The 17,791-nt window shown below is 42.8% G+C and overlaps 1 protein-coding gene across 2 annotated transcripts in view; it reads right to left on the bottom strand.

The window, feature by feature from the left end:
- The window catches only part of ZNF830 (zinc finger protein 830), a 216,267-nt gene that overhangs the window by 8,286 nt on the left and 190,190 nt on the right, over positions 1 to 17,791 (bottom strand). Inside the window, exon 9 of one of the 2 annotated variants that reach the window (XM_069730476.1) lies at positions 14,046 to 14,122. The exons of the other annotated variant lie outside the window; for it this stretch is intronic. Coding sequence (XP_069586577.1) covers positions 14,046 to 14,122 — 77 coding nt within the window. The remainder of the gene's footprint in view (positions 1 to 14,045; positions 14,123 to 17,791) is intronic. 2 annotated transcript variants of the gene reach the window in all.

The raw sequence follows: 17,791 nt of genomic DNA, 5'->3' as shown, positions 1-17,791 counted from the left end.
TTTGTGTAATTAACAGCACCTGTAACTTACCTGTGGCACCTAACAGGTGTTGGCAATAACTAAATCACACTTGCAGCCAGTTTACATGGATTAAAGTTGACTCAACCTCTGTCCTGTGTCCTTGTGTGTACCACATTGAGCATGGAGAAAAAAAAGAAGACCAAAGAACTGTGAGGACTTGAGAAACCAAATTGTGAGGAAGCATGAGCAATCTCAAGGCTACAAGTCCATCTCCAAAGACCTGAATGTTCCTGTGTCTACCGTGTGTAGTGTCATCAAGAAGTTTAAAGCCCATGGCACTGTGGCTAACCTCCATAGATGTGGACGGAAAAGAAAAATTGACAAGAGATTTCAATGCAAGATTGTGCGGATGAAGGATAAAGAACTTCGACTAACATTCAAACAAGTTCAAGCTGCCCTGCAGTCCGAGGGTACAACTGTGTCAACCTGTACTACCCGTCAGCATCTGAATGATAAGGGACTGTATGGTAGGAGACCCAGGAAGACCCCAATTCTTACCCCGAGACATAAAAAAGCCAGGCTGGAGTTTGCCAAAACTTACCTGAAAAAGCCTAAAACGTTTCGGAAGAATGTTCTCTGGTCAGATGAGACAAAAGTAGAGCTTTTTGGGCAAAGGCATCAACATAGAGTTTACAGGAGAAAAAAAAGAGGCATTCAAAGAAAAGAATACGGTCCCTACAGTCAAACATGGCGGAGGTTCCCTGATGTTTTGGGGTTGCTTTGCTGCCTCTGGCACTGGACTGCTTGACCTTGTGCATGGCATTATGAAGTCTGAAGACTACTAACAAATTTTGCAGCATAATGTAGGGCCCAGTGAGAAAGCTGGGTCTCCCTCAGAAGTCATGGGTCTTCCAGCAGGACAATGACCCAAAACACACTTCAAAAAGCACTAGAAAATGGTTTGAGAGAAAGCACTGGAGACTTCTAAGGTGGCCAGCAATGAGTCCAGACCTGAATCCCATAGAACACCTGTGGAGAGATCTAAAAATGGCAGTTTGGAGAAGGCACCCTTCAAATATCAGGGACCTGGAGCAGTTTGCCAAAGAAGAATTGTCGAAAATTCCAGCAGAGCATTGTAAGAAACTCATTGATGGTTACCGGAAGTGGTTGGTCGCAGTTATTTTGGCTAAAGGCTGTGCAACCAAGTAATAGGCTGAGGGTGCCAATACTTTTGTCTGGCTCATTTTTGGAGTTTTGTGTGAAATGATCAATGTTTTGCTTTTTGCTTCATTCTCTTTTGTGTGTTTTTCATTTAAGACAAATTAAATGAAGATAATAATATTAAAGAATTTGTGTTTGCAATCATTTTCAGGAAAATGACCAGCAAATCAGATTTTTTTCTTTTTTTTTTTAATGTCGTTTCACGTGTAGTAAAATTGATCAGGCAGATTTATTCTTTGGGTCAGATTACAGTGATACCCCATTTATCTTTTGTTTACGTTTTGGTGCTTTTACACAATAACAACTATTTTATAGAAAACTAGCTAAAGAGCCCAGCGTTGCCCTGGCATAGTAACTAACTGCGGTTAGTTATAACAAATTATAATGATTATCCTCTATCCCACAGTCCAGTGCTCATACAGTGGGGCAAAAAAGTATTTAGTCAGTCAGCAATAGTGCAAGTTCCACCACTTAAAAAGATGAGAGGCGTCTGTAATTTACATCATAGGTAGACCTCAACTATGGGAGACAAACTGAGAAAAAAAAATCCAGAAAATCACATTGTCTGTTTTTTTATCATTTTTTTTTTGCATATTATGGTGGAAAATAAGTATTTGGTCAGAAACAAACAATCAAGATTTCTGGCTCTCACAGACCTGTAACTTCTTCTTTAAGAGTCTCCTCTTTCCTCCACTCATTACCTGTAGTAATGGCACCTGTTTAAACTTGTTATCAGTATAAAAAGACACCTGTGCACACCCTCAAACAGTCTGACTCCAAACTCCACTTTGGTGAAGACCAAAGAGCTGTCAAAGGACACCAGAAACAAAATTGTAGCCCTGCACCAGGCTGGGAAGACTGAATCTGCAATAGCCAACCAGCTTGGAGTGAAGAAATCAACAGTGGGAGCAATAATTAGAAAATGGAAGACATACAAGACCACTGATAATCTCCCTCGATCTGGGGCTCCACGCAAAATCCCACCCCGTGGGGTCAGAATGATCACAAGAACGGTGAGCAAAAATCCCAGAACCACGCAGGGGGACCTAGTGAATGAACTGCAGAGAGCTGGGACCAATGTAACAAGGCCTACCATAAGTAACACACTACGCCACCATGGACTCAGATCCTGCAGTGCCAGACGTGTCCCACTGCTTAAGCCAGTACATGTCCGGGCCCATCTGAAGTTTGCTAGAGAGCATTTGGATGATCCAGAGGAGTTTTGGGAGAATGTCCTATGGTCTGATGAAACCAAACTGGAACTGTTTGGTAGAAACACAACTTGACGTGTTTGGAGGAAAAAGAATACTGAGTTGCATCCATCAAACACCATACCGACTGTAATGCATGGTGGTGGAAACATCATGCTTTGGGGCTGTTTCTCTGCAAAGGGGCCAGGACGACTGATCCGGGTACATGAAAGAATGAATGGGGCCATGTATCGTGAGATTTTGAGTGCAAACCTCCTTCCATCAGCAAGGGCATTGAAGATGAAACGTGGCTGGGTCTTTCAACATGACAATGATCCAAAGCACACCGCCACGGCAACGAAGGAGTGGCTTCGTAAGAAGCATTTCAAGGTCCTGGAGTGGCCTAGCCAGTCTTCAGATCTCAACCCTATAGAAAACCTTTGGAGGGAGTTGAAATTCCGTGTTGCCAAGCGAAAAGCCAAAAACATCACTGCTCTAGAGGAGATCTGCATGGAGGAATGGGCCAACATACCAACAACAGTGTGTGGCAACCTTGTGAAGACTTACAGAAAACGTTTGACCTCTGTCATTGCCAACAAAGGATATATTACAAAGTATTGAGATGAAATTTTGTTTCTGACCAAATACTTATTTTCCACCATAATATGCAAATAAAATGTTAAAAAAACAGACAATGTGATTTTCTGGATTTTTTTTTCTCAGTTTGTCTCTCATAGTTGAGGTCTACCTATGATGTAAATTACAGACGCCTCTCATCTTTTTAAGTGGTGGAACTTGCACTATTGCTGACTGACTAAATACTTTTTTGCCCCACTGTATACCCTTCATACACATCCTCCATCCCATAGTCCCGTGCCCATATACCCATCATACATAGCCTCCATTCCATAGTTCTGTGCCCATATACCCATCATACACATCCTCCATTCCATAGTCCCGTGCCCATATACCCATCATACACATCCTCCATTCCATAGTCCCGTGCCCATATACCCATCATACATATCCTCCATCCTATAGTTCCATGCCCATATACCCATCATACATATCCTCCATCCCATAGTCCTGTGCCCATATATCCATTACGCATCCTTCATCCCATAGTCCGGTGCATATATACCCATCATACATATCCTCCATTCCATAGTCCTGTGCCCATATACCCATCAGACATCCTCCATCCCATAGTCCCTTGCCCATATACCCAGACATCCTCCATCCCATAGTCCCATACCCATCATACATATCCTCCATCCCATAGTCCCATGCCCATATACCCATCACACATCCTCCAATCCCATAGTTCTGTGCCCATATACCTATTAAGAAATCATCTTCGCCATGGCAACCATTCTGACATCATCGTCACCATGGCAACCATTATGACAGAACCGTCACCATTACAACCTATTATAACATCGTCACCATAGCAATCATTATGACATCACCATTGCAATCCATTATGACAATCGTCGCCATGGCAACCATTATGACATCTCCATGGCAATCTTTATGATATAGTCGCCATGGCAACCATTATGACATCATCGTTGATACACACACACTCGTTATATATACAAGCTTTGTTATACTGAGAATGTCCTTTTTGCCTATATTAACCAATCAAAGCTCAGATTAATTGTAGCAAAATAGAAGCTGAGCTGTGATTGGTTGCTATTGGCAGCCTGATAAATCCCCAGCCAACAGGAAGCCCTCCCTCTGGCAGTATATATTAGCTCACACACAAACATAATAGACAGGTCATGTGACTGACAGCTGCCGTATTTCCTATATGGTACATTTGATGCTCTTGTATTTGTCTGCTTATTAATCAAATTTTTATTTTTGAAGGATAATACCAGACTTGTGTGTGTTTTAGGGCGAGTTTCATGTGTCAAGTTGTGTGTGTTGAGTTCTGTGTGGCGACATGCGTGTAGCAACTTTTTGTGTGTCGAGTTGCATGTAACAGGTTAGTGTAGCAAGTTGTGTGCAGCAAGTTTTGCGCATGGCGAGTTTTATGTGTGGTGCGTTTTGAGTATGTGCAAGATGTGTGTGAGGCAACTTTTGCATGTGTTGCAACTTTTGTGCATGTAGCAATTTTTCCGCGTGTACAAGTTTTGAACGTGTGGCGAGTTTTCCATGAGGTGAGTTTTGCGTGAGCCTAGTTTTGCATGTGGTGAATTTTGCGCGTGGTGAGTTTTGAGTGGCGACTTTTGTGTTTTGACTTTTATGTGGCGAGATTGGTGTATGTGTGGTGAAATGTGTGCTGAGGGTGGTATATGTGTTCAAGCACGTGGTAGTGTGTGGCGCATTTTGTGTGTGTTCATATCCCCGTGTGTGGTAAGTATCCCATGTCGGAGCCCCACCTTAGCAACTGTACGGTATATGCTCTTTGGCGCCATCGCTCTCATTCTTTAAGTGCCCCCTTGTTCACATCTAGCAGCTGTCAATTTGCCTCCCAACACTTTTCCTTTCACTTTTCCCCATTATGTAGATAGGGGCAAAATTGTTTGGTGAATTGGAACGCGTGGGGTTAAAATTTCGCCTCACAACATAGCCTATGACGCTCTCGGGGTCCAGACGTGTGACTGCGCAAAATTTTGTGGCTGTAGCTGCGACGGTGCAGATGCCAATCCTGGACATACACACATGCATACATACACACACACAAGCATTCAGCTTTATATATTAGATATAATTATTTTTGCATCACTTTATTCTGAGAGCTATAACTTTTTTATTTTTCCGATGGAGCTGTATGACTGCAGATTTTTTGCGGGACAAGATGACATTTTCAGCGGTACTATTTACACTGCTCAAAATAATAAAGGGAACACGAAAATACCACATCCTAGATATCACTGAATAATATATTCCAGTTATAAATCTTTATTCACTACATAGTGGAAAGCGTTGAGAACAATAAAACATAAAAGTTATCAATGTAAATCAAAATATCTCACTGAGACCTGGATTTGGAACGATACTCAAAATCAAAGTGGAAATGCCTCAAAACAAGGAAATGATGCTCAGTAGTGTGTGTGTGTCGCCTCGATGTGCCTGTATGACCTCCCTAGAACGCCTGGGCATGCCCCTGATGAGGCGGCAGTTGGTCTCCTGAGGGATCTCCTCCCAGACCTAGACTAAAACATCCGCCAACTCCCGGACAGTCTGTGGTGCAATGTGATGTTGGAGGACAGTGCGACACATGATGTCCCAGATGTGTTCAATCGGATTCAGGTCTGGGGAATGGGTGGGCCAGTCCATAGCTTCAATGCCTTCATCTTGCAAGAACTGCTGACACACTCCAACCACATGAGGTCAGGCATTATCCTGCATTAGGAGGAACCCAGGGCCAACCACATGAGCATATAGTCTCACAATGGGCCTGAGGATCTTATTTTGGTACCTAATGGCAGTCAGGCTACCTCTGGCGAGCACATGGAGGGCTGTGCGGCCCTCCAAAGAACTGCCACCCCACACCATTACAGACCCACTGCCAAACCAGTCATGCTGAAGGATGTTGCAGGCAGCAGATCGCTCTCCATGGCGTCTCCAGACTCTGTCATGTATGTCATATGTGCTCAGTGTGAACCTGCTTTCATCTGTGAAGAGCACAGGGTGCCAGTGGCGAATTTGCCAATCCTGGTGTTCTGTGGCAAATGCCCAGCGTCCTTCACGGTGTTGGGCTGTGAGCACAACCCCCATCTGTTGACGTCGGGCACTCAGACCATCCTCATGGAGTCGCTTTCTAACAGTTTGTGCAGACACATGTACATTTGTGGCCTGCTAGAGGTCATTTTGCAGGACTCTGGCAGTGCTACTCCTTGTACAAAAGTTGAGGTAGCGGTCCTGCTGCTAGGTTGTTGCGCTCCTACGGCCCCCTCCACATCTCCTGGTGTACTGGCCTGTCTCATGGTAGCGCCTCCAGCCTCTGGACACTATGCTGACAGACACAGCAAACCTTCTTGCCACAGCTCGCATTGATGTGCCATCCTGGATGAGCTTCACTACCTGAGCCACTTGTGTGGGTTGTAGAGTGCGTCTCATGCTACCTCGAGTGTGAAAGCACAACCAACATTCAAAAGTGACCAAAACATCAGCCAGAAAGCATTGGTACTGAGATGTGGTCTATGGTCCCACCTGCAGAAGCACTCCTTTATTGAGTGTGTCTTGATAATTGACAATAATTTCCATCTGTTGTCTATTCCATTTGCACAACAGCATGTGTAACTGATTGTCAAACAGTGTTGCTTCCTAAGTGGACAGTTTGATTTTACAGAAGTTTGATTTACTTGAAGTTATATTCTGTTGTTTAAGTGTTCCCTTTATTTTTTTGAGCAGTGTACGTATATTCATCTTTTTGATCGCATTTTATTCCACTTTTTGTTCAGTGGTATGATGAAAAAGCATTTTTTGCCTTGTTTTATATTTTTTTTATGGTGTTCACTAAAGTGATTAACTAGTGGGACAGCTTCATCAAACTATTTATTCATGTGTACATCTTAGTTTGATTTATTTTTTAAGTTATCTTTACAATTTTTTTTCAATTTTTTTTTTACTTTGTCCCACACTATGGGACTTTCATTTTTTGCAGGCTGATCACTTGTATAACAGAGATGCAGCAACATCCCTGTGCTATGTTAACTGTCAGCCCAGCACTGAAAGTTGATTCATCATGCGGATGATCAAGCAACTTTGCTAGCTCTGGTGACCCGGATGTCATCATGACTACATCGGGTCATCATGGCAATGATCGGGACACCCCCCCTATTATGTCACGGGGTGTACGCTACAAGGGCAGAGGGGCTTTTATTCCCTCGGCCTGCTCCTGAAATGCTGCAATCGAGTTTGATCGCAGCATTTAGGGGGTTAAAGTGCTGGGAGCAATGTGGGACCAATCCTGGTACTGAGTGCTGGGTGTTAGCTGTCAGAATCAACTGAAATCCAGCGGTGATCGTGCGCACACAGCCTCTGTGCGCACAAAATAGCCGGGACGTATCCATAAGTCCCAGGTCAATAAGTGCCAGGTCACAGGGACATATGGATATATCTCAGGTGATAAAGGGGTTAAATACTTCTGTCAGTGACTAACGGTAACATTTAACGAGAACCGGCGGTCATCAGGTTTTTCTACTTAGAATTAATATCATCTACAGATAGGTCCAGAAATATTTGCACAGTGACAGAAGTTTTGCCATTTTAGCCGTTTACCAAAACATATTCAAGATTCCGTTATGTAATTAATAAAGGCTTAAAGTGTAATTCTCAGCTTTAAGTTGAGGGCATTCACATCCTAACAGAAGTAACGGTTTAGGAATTACAGCTCTTCAATATATAGTTACCTCTTATTAAAGGGAATAAAGGTAATTGGACAACTATCTCAAAAGCTCTTTAGTAGGCTGCATGGGCTATTATCTCATTATTCCATGATCAATTAAAGGGAACCTGCCACCACCCCCCCCCCCCCTTCCCCCAGGCGTTTGTAACTAAAACAGCCACTATGTGCAGCACTAATGCTGCATTTGGACAGGGTGGTTCATTTAGTTATGCTCCTTGCACACGCCGAAATAAACACTTATAAAATGTGCCCCCCCTCATACCGTGAAACCGTCCGGGAGGCGGGACTTTCCTTCCTAATCAGACGCAGCACAGCCATCATTCATACCCCCTTGGCGCCGGGCACCGCCTCCTCAGCATTGTTCGAATCTGTCCCAGAGCCTGCGCTGTTATGTTATCCCTTGGGCATGCGCAGTTAGCGCTGCCCGTCTTCTGACATCATTTGTTGTCAGGCTAACTGCGCCTGTGCGGCCGCGCTGCCAGAGATCCCGCCCCGCAGTGTCTTCTGATTTATTCACACTGCAAGGCTGGGATTCATGGGCATGTGCAGTGCATATCTTCGCCTACAGTAACAGTAACAGTCTGGTTCCCTTTAAGTAAAAGGGCTAAAGCTGATTCCAGCTGTGGTATTTGCATTTTGGAAGCTGTTGCTCTGAACCCACAACATGCGGTCAAAGGAGCTCCCAATTAAAGATAAACAGACCATCATTAGGCTGAAGAAAAAGAAGAAATCCATCAGACAGATGGCAGAAATGTTAGGAGTGACCAAATCTGGAAAAACATTTTTTTGGACAGAGGAAAGAAGATCAACTTGTACCAAAACGAAGGGATGAAGAAAGTATGGAGAAGGCTTGGAACGGCTCACCACCACATTATGGGTGGATTGGTCGTTGTGGGCCAGTCGAATGGCCACCAAGGTCTCCCTATCTGACCCCCTTAGACTTTTATCTTTGGGGTCATCTGATGGCAATTATCTATGCTGTGAAGATACGAGATGTGCGGCATCTGAAACAACGGATACTGGAAGCCTGTGCTAGCGCTTCTTCTGCAGTGTTGCTATCAGTGTTTCAAGAGTGGGAGAAGAGGGTTGCATTGACAAATCCAACACAATGGGCAGCACTTTGAATACATTTTATAAGTGGTCATAAACTTGTAAATAACTCATGAAAGAATAAAGTTATGTTAAAACTAAGCACACCATTGTTTTTCTTGTGAAATTCTCAATAAGTTGATGTGTCACATGACCCTCTTCCCATGGAAAAAATAAAATGACCGACTTCAAAATGGCCACCATAGTCACCACCCATCTCGAAAAGTTTTCCCCCTCCCATATACTAATGTGCCACAGACAGGAAATTGATATCACCAACCATTTCCATTTTATTTAGGAGTATCCGTATAAATGGACCTATATAAATATATATACATAAATATACACACACATACATACACACACACACATATATATATATATATATATATATATATATATTATATATATATATATATACATACATACATATACATAGACACACATATATACATACACACACATTTTTTATCTATTGTACCCATGAATGAATATTATTATGAAATATAACAAAAAAAACAAAACACACAAACAATAGGATTTGGAATAGGCAGGTCCGGAATCACCCAACATATAATAAACTGTTCAAAAGGTTAACCCCTTTAGTGAACACCGTAAAAAAAATAAGCTAGGCAAACAACAATGCTTTATCATACTGCTAAATGTAAATAAAAATGGTATAGCTGAAAACGTCTTGATTCCCAAATCAAGCTGTTATACAGCTCCATCAGTGGAAAAATTAAAAAGTTATAGTTCTTCAAATAAAGCAATGCAAAAACATATATTTTTTTCTATAAAATAGTTATTGTGTAAGGGCCCCTAAAAATGAAAAAAACTATAAAAATCAGGTATTGCTGTAATCATAGTGACCCAAAGAATAAAGCTTCCTTATCAACTTTATCACACGTGGAAAGACATCAAAAAACAATAATGCAGGAATTGTTTTTGGGGCTTTTTTAAAATTTATTCTACCTCCCAAAAATCGGAATAGAAATCGATCAAAAAGTGTCATGAGTCTGAAAATGGTATTAATAAAATCATCAACTTGTCCCACAAAAAATAAGCTCTCACATGACTATGTCAGTAGAAATATGGAAAAATTATAACTCTCAAAATATGGGGATGCAAAAAAAAAACAGATTTTGAAAAAAAAGGGTCTTTTAGTGTCTGATAGCAGCAGAACATAAAAACTCTATCTGGTCCTGAAGGATAAAGTTGCCTAATTACTTATACCGCATGAGAAATGGAGTAAAAAACAAAACCTATTGTTCACCTGCTGTTGATTTTTTCATTGTAATAAAAAACAAACACTACATACTTACATTCCCGGTGTCTGGTCATGTCCCTCGCCTTCAGCTTCCCGCACTGACTGGTGAGCGCCGGCCGGCCGTAAAGTACAGCGGTGACGTCACCGCTCTGCTTTCCGGCTGTCCGGCACTCACTGTCAGTGCAGAGAAGCACAGCGCCGAGGGACGCGACAGTAATATAAGTATGTAGTGTTTGTTTGTTTTTACGTTTACGCTGGTAACCAGGGTAAACATCGGGTTACTAAGCGCGGCCCTGCGTTTAGTAACCCGATGTTTACCCTGGTTACCGGGGACTTCGGGATCGTTGGTCGCTGGAGAGCTGTCTGTGTGAAAGCTCTCCAGTGACCAAACAGCGACGCTGCAGCGATCGACATCGTTGTCGTATCGCTGCAGCGTCGTTTTAGTGTGACGGTACCCTTAGAGTGCCGGATAAATGTTATCCAAATTGTTATGTAAAACATTCCCAATAAAAGCTTCAATTCAATCCACAAAAAAAGCAATTCCTCAATCAGGTCCATCATCTGTTAATGGAAATATAGGGGGTTTACACGTTACTGGTAGCACAAAGGCTCTGGAAAAGTGAAATGGCAATTTCTCCCCCACCCACAAAGAAATTCAGCAAACTCTGAGCTCCCAAATCCAAATGACCCCCTGCCGTCTGAGCCCCAGTGCGCCTAATCCACATTTAACGTCCACATGGTTGGCATTTCTGTAACAATGAGGGCCTGCTTAATTTACTGGCACATGAGATGGGCATAACATACTGGTCACTACAACAGCAGCTGGCAATTTGCACTCAACAAAAACATCCACTGCTGCTTGTTTCTGGAAAACACCCATGGAGTCAAAATTTCCACTACACCTGTAAATAAATTCCCAAAAGTGCATAATTTCCAAAATGGGGTCACTTGAAGGGGGATTCTGTTTTTCTATCACTTCGGGACTCTGTGTATGTAGAAAATTCTGTGCTCCAGGATGCCTCCTGCATAATGATACTGCCAATAGTGCTCTGTCCCTGCAGAGTCTTGCCGTATGGCTAAGCAGTACTGTACAAACTTGGGGTATTTCTACATTCACCAAAAATTGTGGGACACATTTTGGTACCATTTTTACTCATTTCCCAGTGTGAAAATGTATAACCTGTTGCTAAAAATAAATTAATTTTTATCCTGATTGCCCAATTTCATAAAAAACCTGTGACTCACCTGTGGTGTTATGATCACTGCACCCCTAGATGAATTCATTGAGAGGTATAGTTTGTAAAATGAGGTCACTCTGTATCAGTCCTTCATTGTTAGTTTGTTTACTGTATGTGATATTTGTAACTTGTATGTAACCCCTTCTCATGTACAGCACCATGGAATCAATGGTGCTATATAAATAAATAATAATAACTTATGGGGGCCTCAGGGACTCTGCCAATGTGACTTGGCATCATCAATCGAGTCCAGCAAAATGTGAACTCCAATATGGCGCTTCTTCACTTTTGAGCTTTGCACTGTGCCTCAAAAGTAGTTTTCGACCACATATGGGGTATCTGCGTACTCATTGGAAATTGCAGTACAAATTTTGAGGTCCATTTTCTCCGGTTATCCTTGTGAAAATAAAAAATTGGGCCTAAAATAACATTTTTGTGGGAAAAATTTGATTTTATTTTCACCCCTCTATGTTATAAACTTCTGTGAAGCAGCAGGGGGTTCAATGTGCTCAACATACATCTATATATATTCCTTGAGGAGGGTCTAGCTTCCAAAATGGTGTCATATGTGGGGGTTTCCACTGTTTAGGCACAACAGGGGCTCTAGAAACAAGACATGACACCGGCTGACCAAAGTCTGCGTTTCACAATGTCACTCCTTTTCCGAGGCCTGTCGTGAGCCTAAACAGTATTTTACCCCCCACATATGGGGTATCTGCATACTCAGGAGAAATTGCACAACAAATTGTATGGTGCGATTTCTACGGTTACCCTTGTGAAAATGCAATATTTGGAGCTAAAAAGGATTTATCTGGAAAAAATGTGTTTTCTTTTTAATTTTCACGGCTCTATGTTATAAACTTCTGTGAAAGTGCAAATTTTGCATTCAAAAAGTCAAATGACGCTCCTTCCCTTCCAAGCCCTGCAGTGCATCCACATATTAGGTATCTGCACACTCAGGAGAAATTATAGAACAAATTGTATGGTCCATTTTCTCCTATTACCCTTGTGAAAGTAAAAAAAAAAATTAGGTCTAAAGGAAAATTTTTGTTGGGAAAATGTGATTATTTTTTTTATTTTCACGGCTCAATGTTATAAACTTCTGTGAAGCACATAGGGGATCAAGGTAAGTTCCCTGGGGGGGTGTAGTTTCCAAAATGGTATAAGTTGTGGGGGATTTCCACTGTTCAGGCACATCAGGGGCTCTCAAAACACGTCTATTAATCATTCCAGCAAATTTTGCATTCATAAAGACACATAGCGCTCCTTCCTTTCCAAGCCCTGCCATGCGCCCAAACAGTAAAATTTCCCCACATATTGGGTATCGGCGTACTCAGGAGAAATTTTACAACAAATTTTGGAGTTCATTTTCTCCTGTTACCCTTGTGAAAATAAAAAATTGGGGGCGAACAGATCATCCATTCTGAAATGCTGTAGATAAGCCCCCGATGTATCCTGAAAGAGAAGAAAAACAGGTTAGATTATACTCACCCAGGGGCGGTCCCGCTGCGGTCCGGTCCGATGGGCGTCGCTGTCCGGGGCCTCCCATCTTCATAAGCGGACATCCTCTTCTTGTCTTCCTGCCGCGGCTCCGGCGCAGGTGTACTTTGTCTGCCCTGTTGAGGGCAGAGCAAAGTACTGCAGTGCGCAGGTGCCGGGCCTCTCTGACCTTTCCTGGCGCCTGCGCACTGCAGTACTCAGGAGCCGCGGCAAGAAGACAAGAAGAGGACATCATCGTATGAAGATGGGAGGCGCCGGACCTGGACTGCGACGCCCATCGGACCCGGACAGCACTGGGACCGCCCCTGGGTGGGTAGAAGATAACCAGTTTTTCTTACCTTTCAGGTTACATCGGGGGCTTATCAACAGCATTACAGAATGCTGTACATAAGCCCCTGATGCCGGTGGCCTTCGCTCATATACGATTTTTGGGTTGACAGATTCCCTTTAATCCAGATAGTCATACCACAGCAAAACATTAATAAATAACATTTCTCTCATGTCGGCTTTACATCAGCGCTATTTGTAAAATTTTATTTTATTTTGTTAGCATTTTAGGAGGTTTAACAATTTAGCAGTAATTTTTCATTTTTTAAAGGAGATTTACAAAGTTTATTTTTTGAGGGACCTATTTATGTTTGAAGTGCCTTTAGGGGTCCCATATAGTGATACCATTTTAAAAACAGCACCTGTCATATTGAAAACTGCAGTCAGGTAGTTTATTAACCCTTCAGGTGATTTCCAGAAATTAATGCAAAGTGGCATGAGAGAAATGAAAATGTGTATTTTTACCACATAAATGCCGCTAACTTCTGAACAGGTTACAACAGCCGTCAGACTCTAAGGCCACTATTTGGCCATGAATTGCCATCATTAACATCAGGACCACCCAATCATGATCTGAGGGCACCAATTTGAATAAAGACACGCTGTTAACCATTTATATGATGTAGTCACTATTAACAGCAGCATCTAAGGGGTTAAAGAGATATGGACGGTGCTAATGCTGATCGCGGCTGATGCAGCAATTTGTCAGCTATAGTGTACAGCCGACAGCTGCTGGATTGTCACCTGTATGGGGAGATTATTCTCTTATATCTCAGGTCAGTTAAAAGACGTATTGGCGGTCATTAAGGGGTTAAAGATACCCTGTAAAACACAATATAAAAACCTTGAAGGTACAGAGGAGAAAAAAAAAAGTATTGTCAAGTGCTCACATTTGTTCATCAATTTCATCAATTTGACGATCCAATCGACCTTCCTCATCCTCTTCAGCCACAATTGCTTCAGAAACCTTCAACAAAAATTTTAGAAAATTATTTCATAAAATCCTCACCAATGATTCTCATGTGATAATTTCAGTGGTTGTAAAATAATCCTACTCCATTATCATACTTCCTTGGAACAAGAATGGCTACATTGATTTCTGCATAATCACCACCATTCCTACTAGTTAGGACTTGACTGTACACTTTGTGCCTCCCTTCCAAACGTACCACTCGGGTTTTCTTTTTATTTTACCTCCTCATAGGTTATGTTCCCTCTATGTACTAAAATCAGTAGCCGACTTTTAGGCTATGTTCACACGTTCCCGATTTCCCTCCTTTTTTTTCAGGACTAAAAACCGCAGCTCTTGGAAGAAAACGCAGGTCCTTTTTTGGTGCTTTTTTGGTGCGTTTTTTGATGCGTTTTTTTATGCAGTTTTCTATGCAGAGTCTGTGTGTTTTCTAGGAAGTTTTTTAGGGTTGAAGTGGCTGAAAATACCCTAACCCTACCCCTAACCCTAACCCTACCCCTAACCCTATTCTAACCTTAGTGGAAAAAAAAAAAATCTTAATTTTTTTATTGTCCCTACCTATGGGGGTGACAAAGGGGGGGGGGGTCATTTACTATTTTTTTATTTTGATCACTGAGATAGGTTATATCTCAGTGATCAAAATGCACTTTGGAACGAATCTGCCGGACGGCAGATTCGGCGGGCGCACTGCGTATGCGCCCGCCATTTTGCAAGATGGCGGCGCCCAGGGAGAAGACGGCCGGACGGACACCGGGAGGCCGGGTAAGTATAACGGGGGAGATGAGGGCACGGGGGGGGGGGGCGTCGGAGCATGGGGGGGTGGCATCGGAGCATGGGGGGGTGGGATTGGGGCACGGGGGGGCAGCCACACTGCAGCGGTTCTGCACCACAAACCGCAGAAAACCCGCAGATATTTTTTTCATCTGCGGGTTTTACTGCGGGTTTGACCTCACAATGGAGGTCTATGGGTGCAAGAACCGCTGCAGTTCCGCAAAAAGAAGTGACATGGTACTTCTTTTTTACCGCGGCTATTCAGCGCGGCTTTTTTCGCGATTTTCCGCAATGTGGGCACAGCAGTTCCTGTTTTCCATAGGGTACATTGTAATGTACCCTGCATGGAAAACAGCTGCGGACTCGCAGCGGGAAAATCGCGGCGATTCCGCATGAAAAAAAGGATGGTGTGAACATGGCCTTACTATCTCCAGCGACGCTCCAGTCCTTCTCCACCATCGTGACTTTCTCTCAATCTAAGTCTATGGGAACCTCGCTCTGAGTCTCACAGACTTACATTGAGAAGTGACTTCTGGTCTGTACAGCAAGCACTGGAAGGATCCAGTAGTCACAACTACGGTCCCGTGTCCCAGGGGAGACGGGAATGGCCCTGGAAATGTCAGAGGACGGTGATCGGTAAGTATCTTAATGCACACAGGGAACCGCGTCACCGAGTCTTATATCACTCATGTCAGTAGGAAACACAAGACTGTAGGAGAACAGCTGAGATGGGTACTTTGCAACCTAGTCCTAGATTACCTTACCTACCACCCACATGGTATTGCTTTATTACAAGGTGGAACCTTTCCTTGGAGGCTTGTATTTTTGGACGTCTGCTTAGATTGAAATTATTCCATGTAGGTCACCGTTCATGCGTATTTATTTATTAATTTTCTAGTTTGATAACAGCGAATGGTTAATAGTTAAGTTGCAACTTTGGATAAGACATTTTATCCTGGGAGCTGGCTAACACAATAGTGCTTTTCAGCTTTTTTAACCCTATTGTGTAAAACAGATATGAATTAGGTTGCAATACCCCCAATTGTTTTAAGATTAAAACTGTGGGCTTATCCCAAAAAAACACTTTGCTCCCCTTGAACATCGGTATTACGCAGTCACTTGGTCGAACCACACTCCCAAAAGGAACATATGCAGGGGCAGAGATATCCTGGAAATTGGGAATCTCATAATTTTGGGAAACTAAAGCCACATCCCACATCTGGATCCACATGAGGTCATCCAGTGGAGGTGTGTGAGTGTAACAAGTGCTGATAAAAAGACCAGGCAAATTATGATCTGTGATCAAAATAAAAATATGTACCTAAGTACATATAGGTACGCGCTAGATATTTAGCCAAGGAAAAGCTGCTACTGAATAAATAAATAAGGATAGAAAATCCAAATCGGCAGTCAATAAACAAAGTGGAGTAGCTTCTAAATGTGTCCACAGTAGTCTATAATAACACCAGGGGTGGGTAAGTATACATAGAAGTTTCCTACCTCCTGTCACAGATCGCACATCTTTCGATGAAGAAAAGAGCCGTGATGCTGCCGATATGGTTCCAAAGAGTTCTTTCCAAATAAGGACGAAGCGTGGTACAGATCCAAAAAATGGTGGCTGCCCCGGCCGGTAGCAGCCACCCAAAACTAACCTCCGGGCTGGGACAGAGTCCTGTGGTGCCGGACGCCGCGTGGAGTGAAAGCGGTAAGTCCGGATACAGTGCAGGACCTGCGTGACGTAGCTAGTCACGTGACTGTGAGCGAAGCCCGGGAGTGAGGTACGGAGCGATGAAAGGGTCACCTAACCTACGCGTTTCGGAGACTGCTGTCTCCTTCCTCAGGGTTAACCCCTGCTCCGTAATAGCGGTCCTTATATAACATGCCCTATCTAAATCTGCCTATTGGAATCCAAAGAGTTCTATGCCAATATTTAAACCCCTGGGTGCCAATGTGTCCAGTGAAAAAATCCATTGTGTCTCGGCTCTGGACATGGCCTTAATAAAATCACCCCCTCTCCAGTGGCGTTTAACCGTTGCTATACCAAACACTTTCATATGGTGTATCCTACTGTCATGATGCTCTATAAAATGTTGAGACAGTGGATGACCTTTAAAATGGTTTTTAATATTACGAATGTGTTCCCCTATTCTTGTTTTAAATGGCCTTTTTGTCCTCTCCACATATAGTTTGCCACAAGGGCATTCTATAATATATATAACCCCGACAGTAGAGCAAGTAACAAAATCCTTTATTGGAATTACTCTATCCCCTTTTATAATATTAGTACATTTTTGGGTGATAGTTTGTGTACAAACCTTACACTTCTGACAGGGAAAAAATCCCTTCAACTTAGTATGAAAAATAGAAGATTGTACAAGGGGGGGTTTATTTTGTACAGTAGGCGCAATAAGATTGCCCAAGTTCTGCGATTTTTTTATATATAAATCGGGGTTGGTCCGTGATCTGATCTCCCAATACCTTATCATTTTTTAAAATGTGCCAGTGTTTTCTGACTATTTTCCGTAAGATGTTAGAATTACTATTGCATTTGGTTATAATGGGAACAAAATCACTACTTTGCATACCTTTGGAGGCGGGGTTCATTAATTCGTGTCTAGTTCTGGATAAGGCCAATTTTTTAGAGTTCTCTAATAAATCCAGATCATACCCCTTTTCCAGAAATTTTTTTGTTAGAGATACTGACTCCTTGTCAAAGTCCTGGGGTCTAGAGCAGTTGCGATGAATTCTAATATATTGGCTTTTTGGAATATTAACCCCTTTCTGCCATTGGACGTAATATTCCGTCCATGTGGGGTGGGCCTTAATTCCCAAGGACGGAATATTACGTCCAGCGCGATCGGCCGCGCTCACGGGGGGAGCGCCGCCGATCGCGGC

The sequence above is a fragment of the Ranitomeya imitator genome, chromosome 6 (genome assembly GCF_032444005.1).
Source record: "Ranitomeya imitator isolate aRanImi1 chromosome 6, aRanImi1.pri, whole genome shotgun sequence".
Taxonomy (NCBI): Eukaryota; Metazoa; Chordata; class Amphibia; order Anura; family Dendrobatidae; genus Ranitomeya; species Ranitomeya imitator.
The sequence above is the reverse complement of the archived record's forward strand: the minus strand, read 5'-3'. Positions and strand labels throughout refer to the sequence as shown.